At 54.7% G+C, this 15,852-nt stretch overlaps 1 protein-coding gene across 2 annotated transcripts in view; it reads left to right on the plus strand.

The window, feature by feature from the left end:
• STK32C (serine/threonine kinase 32C) overlaps positions 1-15,852 on the plus strand; it is a 70,723-nt gene that overhangs the window by 35,511 nt on the left and 19,360 nt on the right. The window contains exon 2 of one of the 2 annotated variants that reach the window (XM_065066690.1): positions 494-549. The exons of the other annotated variant lie outside the window; for it this stretch is intronic. Within the exon in view, the coding sequence (XP_064922762.1) occupies positions 494-549 (56 nt within the window). The remainder of the gene's footprint in view (positions 1-493; positions 550-15,852) is intronic. 2 annotated transcript variants of the gene reach the window in all.

Raw genomic sequence — 15,852 nt, forward strand, 5'->3', positions numbered from 1 at the left:
CTCACGGGGCGGGGAGGATGTGAAGGAACTGCGGTATAAAGAGGCAATTTGTAAAATGGCAATATGCTGGGTCCTTTACGCTGGCTTTTGTGACAGTATTTATCTGTTTGTGGGGCACTCCAGCTCTGTGGCAATGGGGCTTATCTCATTATTGGTATAAACAGACCTATCTTTTTCATGTGTTTAAGACTGAGATTAGATCGCAGCAGTATCTTAGCGGTGATAACTGTGTGTGCTGCTGAAGGCGGCAGCTGGAGCGTTCAGCTGCGCTGCCCTTTCTTGCTGCGGCTCTGCACGCCAGCAGGTCCGCAGGGCTGGGTTTGCGGGTGCAGGCAGAGGTAGCGAAACAACTGTCCCGCATCTTCCCCGGGAGGCGGTGACTTCTAATAAAAGCTTGACCGGTGCTCTTTAGTTGTCTTGCTGTCTTATTTTTAAATATAAGATCTTTGCAATAAAGCATTTGTAATTTTATATATTTTTTTTTACCTTGTAGTGAACTTTGACCACTTCCAGATTCTCCGGGCGATCGGGAAGGGCAGCTTTGGCAAGGTAGGCTCGGGCACTCGGGCTTGGCTTTGCTTGTGTGTGTCATCAGGTGCCTGCTGTTCTGTCCTTACAATTTATTGCAATGGTAACAGTGCTAGAATGGGCTGTTCTTATTGTCAGATGACGGCTGCTCAGTAAACACAGGAAAACACATTCGGGAAAATACCTTTGCCCTTTGGCATTGCTTTAATTCTTGGCATCTTGATGAAACAGCTGTATTTTAAAATACCAGCGCAATTGTGACCATTTCATGGCGAATATTCATGATGTGTTGTTTCCCGAGAGGCTGTGAGGGTGGCGGTGGGTCAGCAAGGCGCTGGGAGCTGGTTTGGGTGATTGAGCTGGCGCGATGTGGTCAAGAGGCCTCTCTGAAGCCCTGGGCTGTTTTCCCACTCAGAAATGAGTGATGCTGAAGAGCTATTGCTGTTTATTTTTAACAAGTCTTTTATGCCAAGCATGTGGGAGAAGGTGGGAGGTGATGATCAGAAAGCTGGATAGCTCTGGGAATCAGTTGCTGGTTGGTTTGCTAGGTTTATTCCTTTTTCATTCCCTTTCTCGCCGGCTCTCACTCAGTCCCTGTGTAGGTAACTATTGGCTGCTTCTGTCACGGCTTTTTGCACCATTCGTTTGCACTGCGCGCACCAAGTTCGGGGTGTGTGTGTGTGCACGTGCGTGTGTCCATACGCATATGCTGCAACGCAGGAGACTTGGCTGCGTTGGCGCTGCTCTGTGGTCGTTCCATCACCTGCGCTTTGCTGTGCCCCAGCAGTCGTTGTGTCCCTCTGTCTGGCTGAGATGTGTGCACGCGGTGGACAGGAGCGGTGTGACCATAGCCCCGGTGACGGTTCATGAAAATGGCTGAATTTGGCTGTCGTCATCTATGTGACAGCCGCATGGTGTGGGGCTTTGTGATAGGCTGGGGCAGGGAAACGGCCTTTGACATTGTGCAAAATGTGCAATATCGGCCTTGTGGGACAGCAGAGACTGGTTCAGATGGTGTCTGCACGTGGTGAGACCAGCGCAAGACAAGCTGGGCGACCGGAGGAAAGCTGGGTGCCCTCTCGTTCCTTGTGGCTCTGTCCATCTCGCTGTGGTCGGCAGCTCAGACCTTGAGGGTGAGAAAACGCGCCCCTGGCGCAGCGATGAGCCGTCCTGCCCTTCCCGCTGCATTTCGTTCTGATGCTGGGAAACCTTGCAAAAGGAGAGATTTCCCAGGAGATCTGAGATCTCAGTTACTGAAAATCTCCTCTTGAATACTTCCTGGAGCCTTGGGAAGCAGCAGCAGTGCAAACTGCAGCGTGGTCTGGACCAGTTGAGTGCAGCTCCGGCAGCCAGGAGAACGGGCACCATCCGTCGCGGTGCTCTCGTTAGCACTGCTCGCTAACGAAGATGTCTTGTCACAGCCTCGGTTAAGCGTCCAGCACCCAGGTGTCTGTCACACGGCTCTGAGTGCTGGGGCACAACTCCCGCCTGGTTGGTTGCGACTCCACGTGGGATCAGGGCTCATGAAAAGGCAAAGCCCAGCGGTGTGTGGGTCCTGGAGAAGGTGGATTTAAACAGTAACACAATCTGCAGCTGTGTCTCTTGAAGAGGAGACAAAAACTGTCAGAAGAGCTATGTCAGATTTCTGAGGTAACATTAGATGATGGAGAATGGTGAAATACGAGCTCGGGTCCTTCCTCGGGTGCTGCTGTGAAGATAAGGTGAAGAGCGGAGGGAAGTCTCCCCAGACAGCCCTGGTGAGCATGGTAACTCGCGGGGTCTTCTGACTCCTGCTCATCACCAAAGACCAAAACTTAACTCAAAATCTTGCTAAAAAATAGCAGCCAACTTTCTTTTGAGCTTATGTGAGAAGACTTATAGAATCACCAAATCACAGATGGTTTGGGTAGGAGGGACCTCCCCAGCCCCCCAGTGCCCCCCTGCCATGACAGGGACATCTGCACCAGCTCAGGGTGCTCAGAGCCGGTCCAGCCTGGCCTGGGGTGTCTCCGGGGATGGATCCACCACTCTCTGGGCACTCACACTTCCAAATATCAGCTTTCCGGAGAAAAGAGGTTTTATTCTGTTGAACAGCAGCACCTCGTGCTGGAAAATTAATTCTGCTCAGAACATGAAAAGGAGAAAAACATATTCTTGTCCCAGGGCAGGACCTTTTTGGCTTTGAAGAGAGCTGCTCCTCATGGCTGCTTCCTTTTCTGTTTACGGTAAAGCAAGGCTAAGTCTAGCCTGGAGCAGTCTATCAGGCATCAGAATTGTATGTACACTTTCAACAAAACGCTGCAATGATTCATCTGTCATCTTTCTGGATAATTATGTCAATATGCTACATTTCCTTTGATACCAAGAAAGGCTTTTTACATTTACAAAGTAATTTACAACTGGCGTTTAATTGCAGAGAATTTAGAACTATTATTACCTACCTGAAAACTCTTCCTTGGCATATAGGAGCAGTTTAGTTGCTTTGGCTGATTTCAGCACTCTCTGCCCCATCGGGACGGTGCTGCAGAGCCCCTGCCCCGTCCCCTCATCTTTCACATACTATTAATCACATGAAGGTCACGCTCAGTTCCGTGTTTACTCAAATTAGCAAATGTGTAATATTTTCCATACGTATTAGAGATGGCTGTCAGCGTTTTGATGGGAGCGTTGTGTTCCCGGGGTGGCGCAGCGTGGCTGGGCCGGCGCCGTTACCCGCGGAGCAGCGGCCAGGAGGGGGTGTCCAGGCGGGGACGCGGTTTGTGAGCCCCCGTTTCAACGGGAAACGCGCTGCGAGTTTCATTCTGCTTCACGGGAGATGCGATGAGACCTGGAATTCCGTGAAGGTTGGTTGTGTTGGGGTATCCTGACATGTCCCTCTGCAAACCCGCCCTGTCCCGGCTCACGGTGGGGAGCGTTCATACCGTGTCCCCCCCGGGCTTCCCTCTCGATTGTCCCTCGAATCAGACACCTTTTCCAAGTGACAAAGAGCGGGATAGATGGGAATTTGTTATTTCCACTGTACTGCTGAACACCTCTGGGGTTCTGCAGCACGGATTCACGTCTTTGTCCACTGTTGGAAATAGGGGATTAAAGCAGGGGATGGGGCTGGAACGAACAGCAATGCAAAGTGCAATTTTCCCGAGAGAACAGAACAAATACGCGTCGGGCGGGCGGGCCCGTGCAGGCAGCGCACAGGCAGCTTGTGTTTTTCTGGTTTTTCTCTTTGTTTGTGTGGTTTGTGAAGTGCTGGTGGCACCTGTGGAGGTCGAGGGAGCGCACCGGCCGTGCGCGGTTCTCAGAGCTGATGGGTGAGGGGCTGGGGAGCCGGGACCCCTCACCCCGGCCCTCGCAGCGGGGAGATGTGTTTCCAAAGAGAAGCAGCTTGCAATGTGGTTTGCTTTGCAGAGCTGCTTTAACTTCATTATGTTGTTGCTTTAAGAGTTCACCCAGCCTGAAGCTGGGTATAGAAAAGCTTTAATCCATTTTCTAAAGGTCACAAATGCCCACTCAGTAGATACAACATAAATACAGTTCCCATGAAGTCTGTTCTCAGCTGAATATCTCTTTGATCTCAACACAAGCTTGATATTTTGTCCTTTTTTCCAGCTTTATAAATGTTGGGTTTTTCCCAAAAAGAAAGGCTAGAAATGTAATCCTTTGATACTGAAATCCCAGGGATGTTCTTTGTCCTGGTGTTTTCCCTTGCTGGACGGGAGCTCGTGTGATGCTGGGGGCTGGCTGGAGCTGCAGGCAGGTCTCAGGACACACATCCCCGCTGGACACGGTCCCATCCCTGTTCGTACGCTGGCGATGGCCCAGCCCTGGCGCCGGGGGTGGCGGGAGCACCCTACACCATCGGGAAACGCCACAGGAAAGAGAATGCCAAGGAATGAAAAGCCGAAGTGGCGATGTGGTCCAACACCACCACCCTGTCCAGATCTCGGGTTGTGGGGCAATGCGGGAAAGTGACAGAGCAGAAAATGCTGCTGGGTGATCTGGAGTGACAGGGTGAGCAGTGACTGCGGCTGGAAGCTGCCAGGGGTGTGATACTGTGCACCCCCACCGAGGACCTGTTTGGGGCTTCTGAAGGATCAGACTTCATAAGACAGTGATTTATAGTAAAAGCTGCCCACTTTTGTTTTTAATATATACCCAGTGCCTTATTAACATTTGCCTCAGAAGCTGCCTGGGGCTTATTCAGCCCCCATCGTTCCCGTGGATGAGTCACGGTGGTGTGGGACGGGCGGTGGGGCGGATGCTCCTGCAGCAGCCGCAGGCTGGACAGGAACAGGGTGCAAGAGGGCGGAGGGAGGAAGCGCCCACGTCCAGCCCAGCACCTGCCCATGGCCCTGGGTTGCCCTGGCAGGGACTCGCTAGACAGTGCAGAGTGCATGGGGGACGGCATCCCCGCCCTGGGGTCTTTGCTCTGTGTGCTGGGCTCATGGGACAGGCTGGCTTTGCTCTGTGTGCCGGGCTTATGGGGCAGGCTGGCTTTGCTCTGTGTGCTGGGCTGGCTTTGCTCTGTGTGCCGGGCTTATGGGACAGGCTGGCTTTGCTCTGTGTGCCGGGCTTATGGGACAGGCTGGCTTTGCTCTATGTGCCGGGCTTGCCCCACACTCCTGCGGTTTCTCAGCTTGCTCAGACGGCCCCTGTCCCTCCCACATCCCGAAACACGTCCCTGCTCATGTGGCTCCTTCCCGCTGTGCCCTCCCCAGCCGGGGCGCCAGGCAGAGCACACCGGCTGTGCGCTGGAGATGAGAAATGCACCGCAGCTCCTGTGCACGACCAAGAATAACTGTACACAAGCCAGCCTCTCTCTTTAATCCACTACAAACCAGCCCAGGAAATGTTTTCATTTGCTTTGCTCCCCACACTTTGCACACTCGCTCCACCACGCGCTTGCGGGGCCTCTTTACTCCTCACTTTAGTTTCGCCATTTGCTCTTGTCCAGTTGTGTTTTGTGATCCAAGGGCACCAGCACCAACAGGGTCTCGTGCCTTGTTGCCAGAACGAAGCTCGTCTCTGCTCACACACAGCAGTGCAGCCTGGCTCGGTGTGAGGAATTAAAGAGGATTCCCTGCTGTCTAATAATACGGTTTAATTAACGATGGAGCCTTTCCCTCCTTCTGGATCTCTGTCTTTTTTTCTTGTCTGATTAGTTTTCACAAAGCCAAGAGGAACTTTTACATCTTTGAGATGTTCATCCATCTGTAAAATCTGGCTGAAACTGGCCAACGGTCCTAAAAGTCGTTAGGGAAGAGTATGAAAAACAATCCCATAACCCCATTTCTTAGGAAAGCAGACACTGATGTTTAATTCCTGAAGCCATAAGCAAGTCCAGCAGGCTGGATCCGTCCTGGTGCGAGCCTGCAGTGCAGTGCAGTGGAGCTTCTGGGGACAGCCGGAGCTTCTGGGGACAGCCGGAGCTCTTGGGGACAGCCGGAGCTCCTGGGAACAGCCGGAGCCCCGGGCTGGCAGGAGGAGCGGGTCCGGCTGTGACACCGGCACTGTCCCCCGGCTGTCCCACCGCGGCCGGCACTGCGGGATGAACTGTCACTAGGGATGGCAGTGGTGGGCAGGGACTGAAGCGGGGAGAACAAAGGGTGCCGAATGGTCCCACTCGCCATTTCCTCACTCCTGCCTCCCTCTCAGTCTTCACTGTTGCTGCTGCGGGGGTGTCGCCAGTGCCTGCCTCTGCTGTCCACCTCCAAGCTGGTTTTTATTTTCTCCTTTTTTCCCTCCCTCCACCACGTTTTCCCTTCCCTTACTGCCTCGGAACTGTACAAATCTCTGCCTTGTGCCTGGGGAGGGTGTTGCACTCAGAATCGCTTTGCCATTGGGAGAACCTGCTTTTCTCTTGCTCTGCACTGCAAAGCGAGGATCTGTGCATCAGGCAATGCCCAGAAATAGTGAAGGAGATGAAGATGCTGCTGCTCGGAGGCAGTGCAGCCTTCCCCGGGCCCTGCACCTTCTCAGGGCTGTCTGAGCCCTGGAGTCACCCAGTAACAGGCACATCTACTGCTTTCCTACCACAGTTTGCAGAAAGGTCGATAGTGGGAGGAAGCCTAGACAGCAAATCCATAATACATCTTCCACATGACATGTTTGTGTAAAGACTATGAAGTTTGCTATAAAGAGTAAGATGATGCTGTGCCGTTACAGCGTCGGCAGGAGCAGCAGCTCCCGGGGCCCCACTCGGTCCCGTGAGCTGGAGGCACCAAGCCAGGCTTGCTTAGGGCCAGCTTGTCTTTCCCCCGCAGAACCGTCTGCAGTGGTCCCACATGTGTCTTCATCTGCCCAAACTGAGAGTGGCAGTGAAGTCCCTACGGAGGGGAATGTCCGGCATGTTCTCATGTGCCCTTTTAAAAACAAGATGTTTTTCCAATTACTTGTGACTGTTGCAGGTGGCTGTTTAGTTATTGTCATTATTAATCCAAGCCCCTTCTCTGACACTGTGGGACCGCAGGCTGGACCCTCTAGGACATCCCTCTGCCATGTTCTTTGCCTGCCTTTCCACGTTATCTCTGCCCATTGGACCCTTAGCTCTTGTTTGTAGCACAGCCCGTGGTGTGTGTCCCCGCTCAGAAGGTAGCACAGCTTTTGCTTTCCATTTCCCGCTGTCAGTGCTGTGTCACTGTTTGCACAACCAGCTGCGGGGGGGAGGCATCGTGAGGGGCCGCAGGGCCCCCGGGGCTGGCAGCCCTGGGCGCGGAGCGGGCGGTGCGCGGGCAGCGGGATCGATGGCGCTCGGAGCGCGTCCCCAGCAGCGCCGCGCCGGCTCCGCTGAGTCTGGGAGCAGAAGCAACGTCTCGAGCTGAACCACGAAGCTGCTCCTGCCCGGCCATGCCAGGAGAGCTTGCTATGGCTTGTGTCAGCTCCGGCGTTTTCTCACATCATTTACTGTGTGTGCATCAGGGCTAAATAGCTATTTCCTGCTCACATTCTTCCTACCTCTCACATGTGACATTTTTCAATATTAAATTCTAACAACAAAGCCCCTTCCTCCCTCCACCTAAGCCACAAATGCAATCTGGTCTCCAGGTCTTTGATTAAGGAGACCTTCTTGTGGATTAACACGTGCTGTGTGTTGGGTGGCACGTGTCTCTGAATCAAACTCTGGCGCTTGTGTTCAGAGGGGCCAGCCCAGGGATGGGGTGAGGAGCGGGGAGCTGCGGGTCTCTGGGGGAGCCGGGGGTGTTGCACACCCGTGTGTTGCACACCCGTGTGCTGTGGGGCTCCCACCGACTTGCACGAGAACAACAGTGGAGCAGGAAAGGGCAGAGCACCAATGGACTGACACTCCGACATGGCCAATGTGAAAAACCTTATTATTAAAGACGCGTGCCCTGCGTTGCTAATGTTAACGATAAATTTCTCAGTGGGTTAAATATGACCAGCATTTGGATATTTTTTGTGTTGTTCTGACAAGCCATCAGACAGCACACCCCCACAAGCTCGTTGATTGAACCAAGAGCATGGGATGTTTCAGCATCAGATGCAGGATTTGGCAACAATAAAATTGAAGCTACATTGGACATCGAAATCATCTACAGGTCCTTAGAAGCTGCAGCTTATGAGTTTGGGATGTTCTGTTAATGCTCATGGCTGGAGAATCCAATTACAAACCACTTAATGTCATAAATGATAAGGAACAATGTCCTCTGTTCTTATGAAATTATGAATATATCAGCATGATGCAGCAAGTATTCCCCAAGCGCTTTTATAATAGTTTATTAAAGTACATATTGTCTGGCTGTACAGAGCATGATGGGTGTACCCGTTCTGCTGCTCTGGCAGCACCATCATTCAGTGATGTGTCCTGTTCTTCCCACCATGTATTTCTTCTTGCGGGTTGGATCAGTGTTCAAAGCAGTCTGAGGTTCGTGACTTGCTATGGAAGTGTCTGCACACTGCTGAAAACCAAATCTGTAGCTCACAGCAATGGAACAGACACAAATCCAGAAAGCTGCCCTGGGTACAGCTGTGTTCTGGGTTTTCTGTGGTGAACACAGGAGCTGCCCACAAGCACTTGGGATTGTCTGTGTCTCAGCAATGGAGAAAAAATGGAACATGAGAAGAGTAAACTGATGCAGCTGGTATGCAATTAACTACAGAAACGATTATTATCATTATCATTATTATTATGTTATTTGATATAATTCTACCGCAGTGGGAGGGCGTCCCGCCTGTGCTGTGCACCCAGCTCAGCTCAGCACTGGGCCGGACCTGCTGTGGGGCAGAAACTGCTCGTGAGCCGGGCTTACTGCAAAGTGTCTTTCCTGTTGGTGAGCACACAATGGGCTTTTATTCTTCCCAGTTTGCCTGCCTGCCTTTCTCTTTGGAAAATGCCTCTTTCACAGTCTTTTAAGGATTAGGTGGTGATTTGCCTTGTTTCCCAGATGAACCACGTTGATGGATTCTGGAGAGAGGCAAAAAGGGGCTGTGGAGAAAGTTGTTGGTGTGGAACAGACCTTCAGAGGTGGATCAAGAGGGCTGTGTGAAGAGTTGGGTGTTCTATGTGACGAGGTCGGGGAGACCAGAGAGTGCAGTTCTTGTAACTGCTGCTTGGGATGGAGTGTCCCCGGACAGGCACCGTCCTGCGCAGCACTGCACACCCGCCCGGGCTGCACACCCGCCTGGGCTGCACACCTGTGTGGGCTGCACACCCGCCCGGGCTGCACACCCGCCCGAGCTGCACACCCGCCCGGGCTGCACACCCGCCTGGGCTGCACACCCGCCTGGGCTGCACACCCGTGTGGGCTGCGCGCCTGCCCGGGCTGCACACCCGCCTGGGCTGCACACCTGCCCGGGCTGCACACCCGCCTGGGCTGCACACCTGTGTGGGCTGCACACCCGCCCGAGCTGCACACCCGCCTGGGCTGCACACCCGCCTGGGCTGCACATCCGCCCGAGCTGCACACCCGCCCGGGCTGCACACCCGCCTGGGCTGCACACCCGTGTGGGCTGCACACCCGCCTGAGCTGCACACCCGCCTGGGCTGCACACCCGCCTGGGCTGCACACCCGTGTGGGCTGCACACCTGCCCGGGCTGCACACCCGCCCGGGCTGCACACCCGCCTGGGCTGCACACCCGTGTGGGCTGCACACCCGCCTGAGCTGCACACCCGCCTGGGCTGCACACCCGCCCGAGCTGCACACCCGTGTGGGCTGCACACCTGCCCGGGCTGCACACCCGCCTGGGCTGCACACCCGTGTGGGCTGCACATCCGCCTGAGCTGCACACCCGCCTGGGCTGCACACCCGCCCGGGCTGCACACCTGCCTGAGCTGCACACCCGCCTGGGCTGCACACCCGTGTGGGCTGCACATCCGCCTGAGCTGCACACCCGCCTGAGCTGCACACCCGCCCGGGCTGCACACCTGCCCGGGCTGCACACCCGCCTGGGCTGCACACCCGTGTGGGCTGCACATCCGCCTGAGCTGCACACCCGCCTGGGCTGCACACCCGCCCGGGCTGCACACCCGCCCGAGCTGCACACCCGCCCGGGCTGCACACCTGCCTGGACTGCACACCTGCCCGAGCTGCACACCCGCCTGGGCTGCACACCTGTGTGGGCTGCACATCCGCCCGAGCTGCACACCCGCCTGGGCTGCACACCCGCCCGGGCTGCACACCTGCCTGAGCTGCACACCTGCCTGGGCTGCACACCCGCCTGAGCTGCACACCCGCCCGGGCTGCACACCCGCCTGAGCTGCACACCTGCCTGGGCTGCACACCCGCCTGAGCTGCACACCTGCCTGAGCTGCACACCCGCCTGGGCTGCACACCCGCCCGGGCTGCACACCTGCCTGAGCTGCACACCCGCCCGGGCTGCACACCTGCCTGAGCTGCACACCCACTCAGGCTGCACACCTGCCCGAGCTGCTGTTCTGAGCTGTTTGTATTAAGGAAGTGGTGTGTTTAAACCAAACCGGAGTGAAGACGAAATACCAAGTGCCGCTGTGACAGACGCTGTCGAGCGGGGATGTGCAGAGCGTCCTGGGCGGCAGCTCCTCCGCCGGCCGATGCTCCAGGCTTGGGGCACAACTGGAGCCATGGTCAAGCGCTGCTGCTTGGTGCCACGATGAGCTCAGGTATCGATGTGCCCCTTCGCGGTGCTCGTGCCGTCAGCACAGCCAGTGTGCGATGGATGTGCCCCTTCGCGGTGCCCATGCCATCAGAACAGCTGGCGCATGATGGATGTGTCCCTTCCCTGTGCCCGTGCCGTCAGCACAGCCAGCGCACGATGGATGTGCGAGCCCTGGGTCTTGCAGGGCTGGCTGGGGCAGCTGCCGGCTCCAGCCGGACTGCAGTCATGGCCATGACTCAGCCAGCGAGTGCGTTGGGGCCATGGGGACATGCAGGGTGATGGGCCACTTGGGTGGCTCAGCAGCATTAATGAGTGCAGGCAGATCACAGCCGTCTCCTGCAGGGGACACAGCTCTCTGCAGCTGGCTGTGACAGAAACCCATCACTAGAAGAACTGCAATAGATGCCTCCTGGAGAAGGGACTCGCTATGTTTCGTACGCTGAGTTGCTGCATGTGTGGGGCTCGATGCTGGAGTTGGAGCAGACGTCTCCTCGAGGAGCTGCCCTAACATGCACTTTCTTGCTTTTTCTAAAGGAAGGGCAACAGTGGCCACAATGAAATTCGTATCAATAGAGCTGTGCTAGGCATGCCAAGTTGGTCTTAACCACAAATTATCATTAATCCTCTCCCTTCCAAGATGGTATTTTCTCACTGACACGTTAGTTGTGTACTGTGACAGGTCCTTAGCATGGCCTCTGTTGGTGGCTCTCCAAATGCTTCGAGTGTTGGGCATGTAGGACAAGGGGAAAACAAAGCTTTGTTAGGGCAGGTCGTACAAGTCTAGGGTTTTTCCCAAGGGAAAGGTAGTAGGGATTTTATTGCAATGTTGAAAAGCCGATGTGGACAGATGCGACTATAGTCTGGCAAAACTTCCATCCAGCCAAGTTACTGACTTTAAACCTGGAGAGTGGTGCTGTGGTTGATGGAGAAATTAATGAGGTGTATGTGCACAGAGGTATTTGCTGTCAAGTAACAGTTGTTTGTACTTACTCTGACTTCTGACTGCCAGCCTGCAGACCCAACAGCTGATTCCAAAGCCAGGGAGGTTTGCGCAGCTCTGGTGCAGTGGCTGTTTTTAAAGGACTGGAGTGAGCTTTGCTCACCTTTGTGCCCCGAGTCACTTCACGATGAGCTGGTGTCCTGGGCACAGGTGTCTGTGCTGCAATAGCTCTTAGGGTTTCTTTGCAAGACGTTGGGCCGGGCGCTGACAAACAAGGTCTTTCGGTACAGAAATGAGATGGCTACCAGGGCAGGTCCCTCGGGAGCCGGTTGGTGATGAGCCCATCAGCGCACTGCAGCAAGTGCTGCCGGTGAGAAACGGAGCATTTGGCCGCAAGAGGCATTTGTTCCTCCTGGAGGTTTAACACTGTGAAACGTGAGCATCCCCTTCTTTCTCAGCTGAAAAACGATACCTGTATTTATTTGCTTTGGCGCGGAATGGAAGCTTTGGTGCCTGGGCGGCCGCGGCAGCGGTGCTGGGCCGCGTCGCTCTCAGCGCCATTGCCGGCAGCGCTGCTGCGAGAGGGGCGACGAGGTTCTTCGAAGCAGCACAGTGAGCGTTCTAGTCTGGGATCAGGAAAAGCTTCAACCTTAATTTGTGATCAGAGATTAAATAAAGCCCTCCATTCTTCATTGGAAATAATTAGATTTCTCTCTGTTCCCAAGTTTTATCGAATATGTAACTGAAAAACTCATTTTGTCTGCCTCTTCGACCGGCGTATAAAACATCACAGAATGCAACCATGGCCGTAATGTGAGTCCAAGTAGAAGACTTCACTCACACTGTATGTCAGCCATAGCAAGACTTACTTTCCACTTTTTATTCAGAAAAGACTCGTTAACTGTAGCTGTATAACAGGGTCCAGATCCTCATGTAGATCAGTGGAGTGCTGCAGAGCTGGAGTAAATGGCAGGTCCGGGTTTGGATCCATCCCAAAGGCAGGCAGAAGATGGGTCGTGGTGTCTCCTGGCATTTCTGCAGGTTGGTCTGATTTTTCATCATTCTTTAAATGATATTAAAGCCAGAAAACCCCAGCAGAGATGTGAACCTGTGATTAAAGCTCCACAAACACGTAGAGGCCGAACAGCCTTTCCGCAGGAAGCGTGGCGGCCCCAGGACGCGTGTCCTGTCCGTGCCAGCTCCCCGGGCTCCGCTCTGCTCGGCTCCAACACACGTGCGCAGGGCCATGGCCAAGGAGGAGCCAAGATTCCTTCAGTTTTGTTTCAGTATTCAGTAAAGACAGCCGATTTTGAGGTATCTGACTAAAATTGCTATCAAATGATGAATAGCTGGCATGCGAGAGGGGAGACAGTGGAGAACGAGGGCTAAGAAAACTAAAGAAAAATGCTCCTTTTTCTTTTCTGTTTCTTAGGTTTTTTGCTGTCACTTCTGTAGTTTTCCCTTGTTTATTTGGATTAACGTCTCTCATGAGGTAAAGAAGTCAACATGTTTTTGGAGCTGCAAGTCAAATAATCACCCATATCCAAAACTCAGTTATAGAAACACCTGCTTAATCTCTGGCGAGACGTTATTTTCTCCACATGACATTAAAAGGAATTGCTTAATACAAATCACCTACATGGCTTTAAATCACAGGATTCAGAGCATGCAGCTGACATTCTGCACTCCCCTCCCACAAATTCTTGCAGGAATTGGGAAACATTCGATGACAGACACAAAACAGGGCTTGGCTCCCTGCTCGCCGTGCCCGGTGCCGGTAAGGAGGGTTTCCTGACGTGGTGTCGGTGTGCTGGTCCTGTGCCTTTTGTGTCAACGGCGAGAGGGAAAGTGGTTCATTCTGGAAGAAGCCACGGGCCAGCCCGGGTTTGCGTGTTCTGAGCGCGGTCCCAGCTGACGCGAGGTGGGTTTGGTTTCCCTGTGCTGAGCTCCCGGGGGTCGGCAGGTTTGCCGGAGGTGGGAACACGAGCGCGCTGTTAGCGCACGGAGCTGAAGTTACTGCTGTACGGCACGCTGAGGCGCCATCTGCAACAGCAGGTTTGGTTTGGGGCCAGAAGAAGTTTCCGTCTCTAGCACAAACAACTGAGAAAGGGATTTTTAATGGAAGTGTTGACACGACCTAAAAACACCAACAGGCTTGCTATGAATTAAAGTTTTATCAGCTACTGTTACAACTTGGCTGTAGCAAACAGCAGTACTGAATTAAAGAGATTTTAATGATTTATGGTGGTCTGACAAGCCAGTCCTTCATCAATCTTGTGATAAAGCACACTTTTCAGCAGGGAGAAAGTAAAGTTGTGAGACTTCATAAAAAATATTTGAAGGGGTGAATTGTGGCGAGGTGTTTGGAATAGAAAATCAAATCAGCTCTTGAAGATGTGAAGGCAGATTGGTTGAGCTGTCGGTTTGCACTTAGAGCACGGCTCCGCAGAACCGCAGTCATTTTCCATTCACCGCAACGTTACACCTTTTAATTTGCTTTATCCAGGACAGACAGGTTCTGGTTTTGACCTTTGCATCTGAAGGGGAGACTATGTTATGAAAATACTTGTTATTCTTAGAGGTGTAGCTGTGAAGTGGTCCCGCCTGGCTGGAACCGTCAACCGCAGAGCAGCTGCCGCAGTGCCGCGTCCTGGTGCCGCTGCCGGCACAGCCCCCGGTGGCGCGGATGGGACTCCCGGGGGCTGCAGAGCGGCCGTGCACCGGGGCTGTGTCCTTGCAGCAGCAGTGGGTCCCTGTTCGTGCCACATGAGGCAGCGTGTGCCCAGGCAGCCAAGAGGCCACCAGCATGCTGGCTGGTACCAGTGCTGGTGTGGCCAGCAGACCCAGGGCAGTGACCGTCCCTGTGCTGGGACGTGGGGAGGACAAACTGCCAGTCCTGGGGCAGTTCTGGGCCCCTCAGGACAAGAGAGACCTTGAGGTGCTGGAGCGAGTGGAGAGAAGGGAACGGAGCTGGTGAGGGGCTGGAGCACAAGTGTGATGGAGCGGCTGAGGGACCTGGGGGGTTCAGCTGGAGAACAGGAGCTGAGGGGAGACCTTCTGATCTCTGAACTGCCTGAAAGGAGCTTGGAGCCAGGGGGGTCGGGCTCTGCTCCCCAGGAACAAGCGCCAGGAGCAGAGGAAACGGCCTCAAGTTGCGCCAGGGGAGGTTGAGGTTGGATCTGGGAACAATTTCTTCCCCAAAGGGCTGTGGGGCATTGGAACAGGCTGCCCAGGGCAGTGCTGGAGTCACCAGCCCTGGAGGGCTGGACAGACGGACATGAGGTTCTCAGGACATGGGGCAGTGCCCGGGTTGGGTCAGTGGTTGGACTTGATGATCTTAAAGGTCTTTTCTAAGCAAAACAATTCTGTGATTCTGTGTTCCCGGTCTGGAAGCGCTGCCATCTCACCTGGGCTGCTGCGGGAGCAGGCGGGAGCAGCGTCGTGAGCGTCACACCTGAAGTGTCCGCTGTTCTGAGGCCCAGCTGAGCACCCAGACGCAGGGCAGCCCCGTGGGGCAGGCCTGGCCCCGGCAGCGCCCGTGTGCCCACAGACCGGAGCCTCGGCCGAACGATGGAGATGTGCGAGCAGCCCCTGGCCATGGCCAGTGTGGATGTGTCACTGAGCCTGGTTCAGCGTGGCGTCACAGAGATTGCTGTGCAGACTGGTGCTGGGACCAGAGCTGCAGATGTCCCATTCTTTCAAATGGGTCTTTGTGTGCTGGAGATAATAGTTGGGAAAAACACTGCCAGAGACACTGCTGTCAAAACTGTTCCCAGAACAAAGTTCTGGTTAAATAGGCTGCATAATCAAGCAGTGAAGGTTTTTGATTGTCTCAAAGTATGTTTTTATTCAGGATCAGACAGTATTATAGTAAGGTGTCCCTGCTGAGCGTGGGGTGAGCGTCACGGGTACTCTGTGCGCAGCTCCAGCCCTGCTCCCAGGACCTGGCACCGGGGCTGCGGGGCTAGCGCAGCGTCAGAGGAGCTCTGCGGGGGACAGGTCTGACATCTCCCGTCTTCCCCGAGCCCCCTCTGCAGGGAGCAGCCCTGAGGGGGTGGTGAGGGGCTGCAGGGGACGGTGAGGGGCTGCAGGGTCCAGTGGTGCCCGCTGCCTTTGGCATTTCCAGCCTCTTGCACCCACGGAGCCACGCTCTGGGTCAGTAACTGCGGGGGGAGGGACCGGCATCCCGGAGCTGGTGGGTGCCTCTCGGGCCCTGTCCTTGCGGAGGAGCTGCTCCTGGGTGGGGTACCCGTGGGCTGCATCCCAGCCCTTGCCCTTACATCAGCTGATTTTA

Source organism: Columba livia, chromosome 6 (genome assembly GCF_036013475.1).
Source record: "Columba livia isolate bColLiv1 breed racing homer chromosome 6, bColLiv1.pat.W.v2, whole genome shotgun sequence".
NCBI lineage: Eukaryota > Metazoa > Chordata > Aves > Columbiformes > Columbidae > Columba > Columba livia.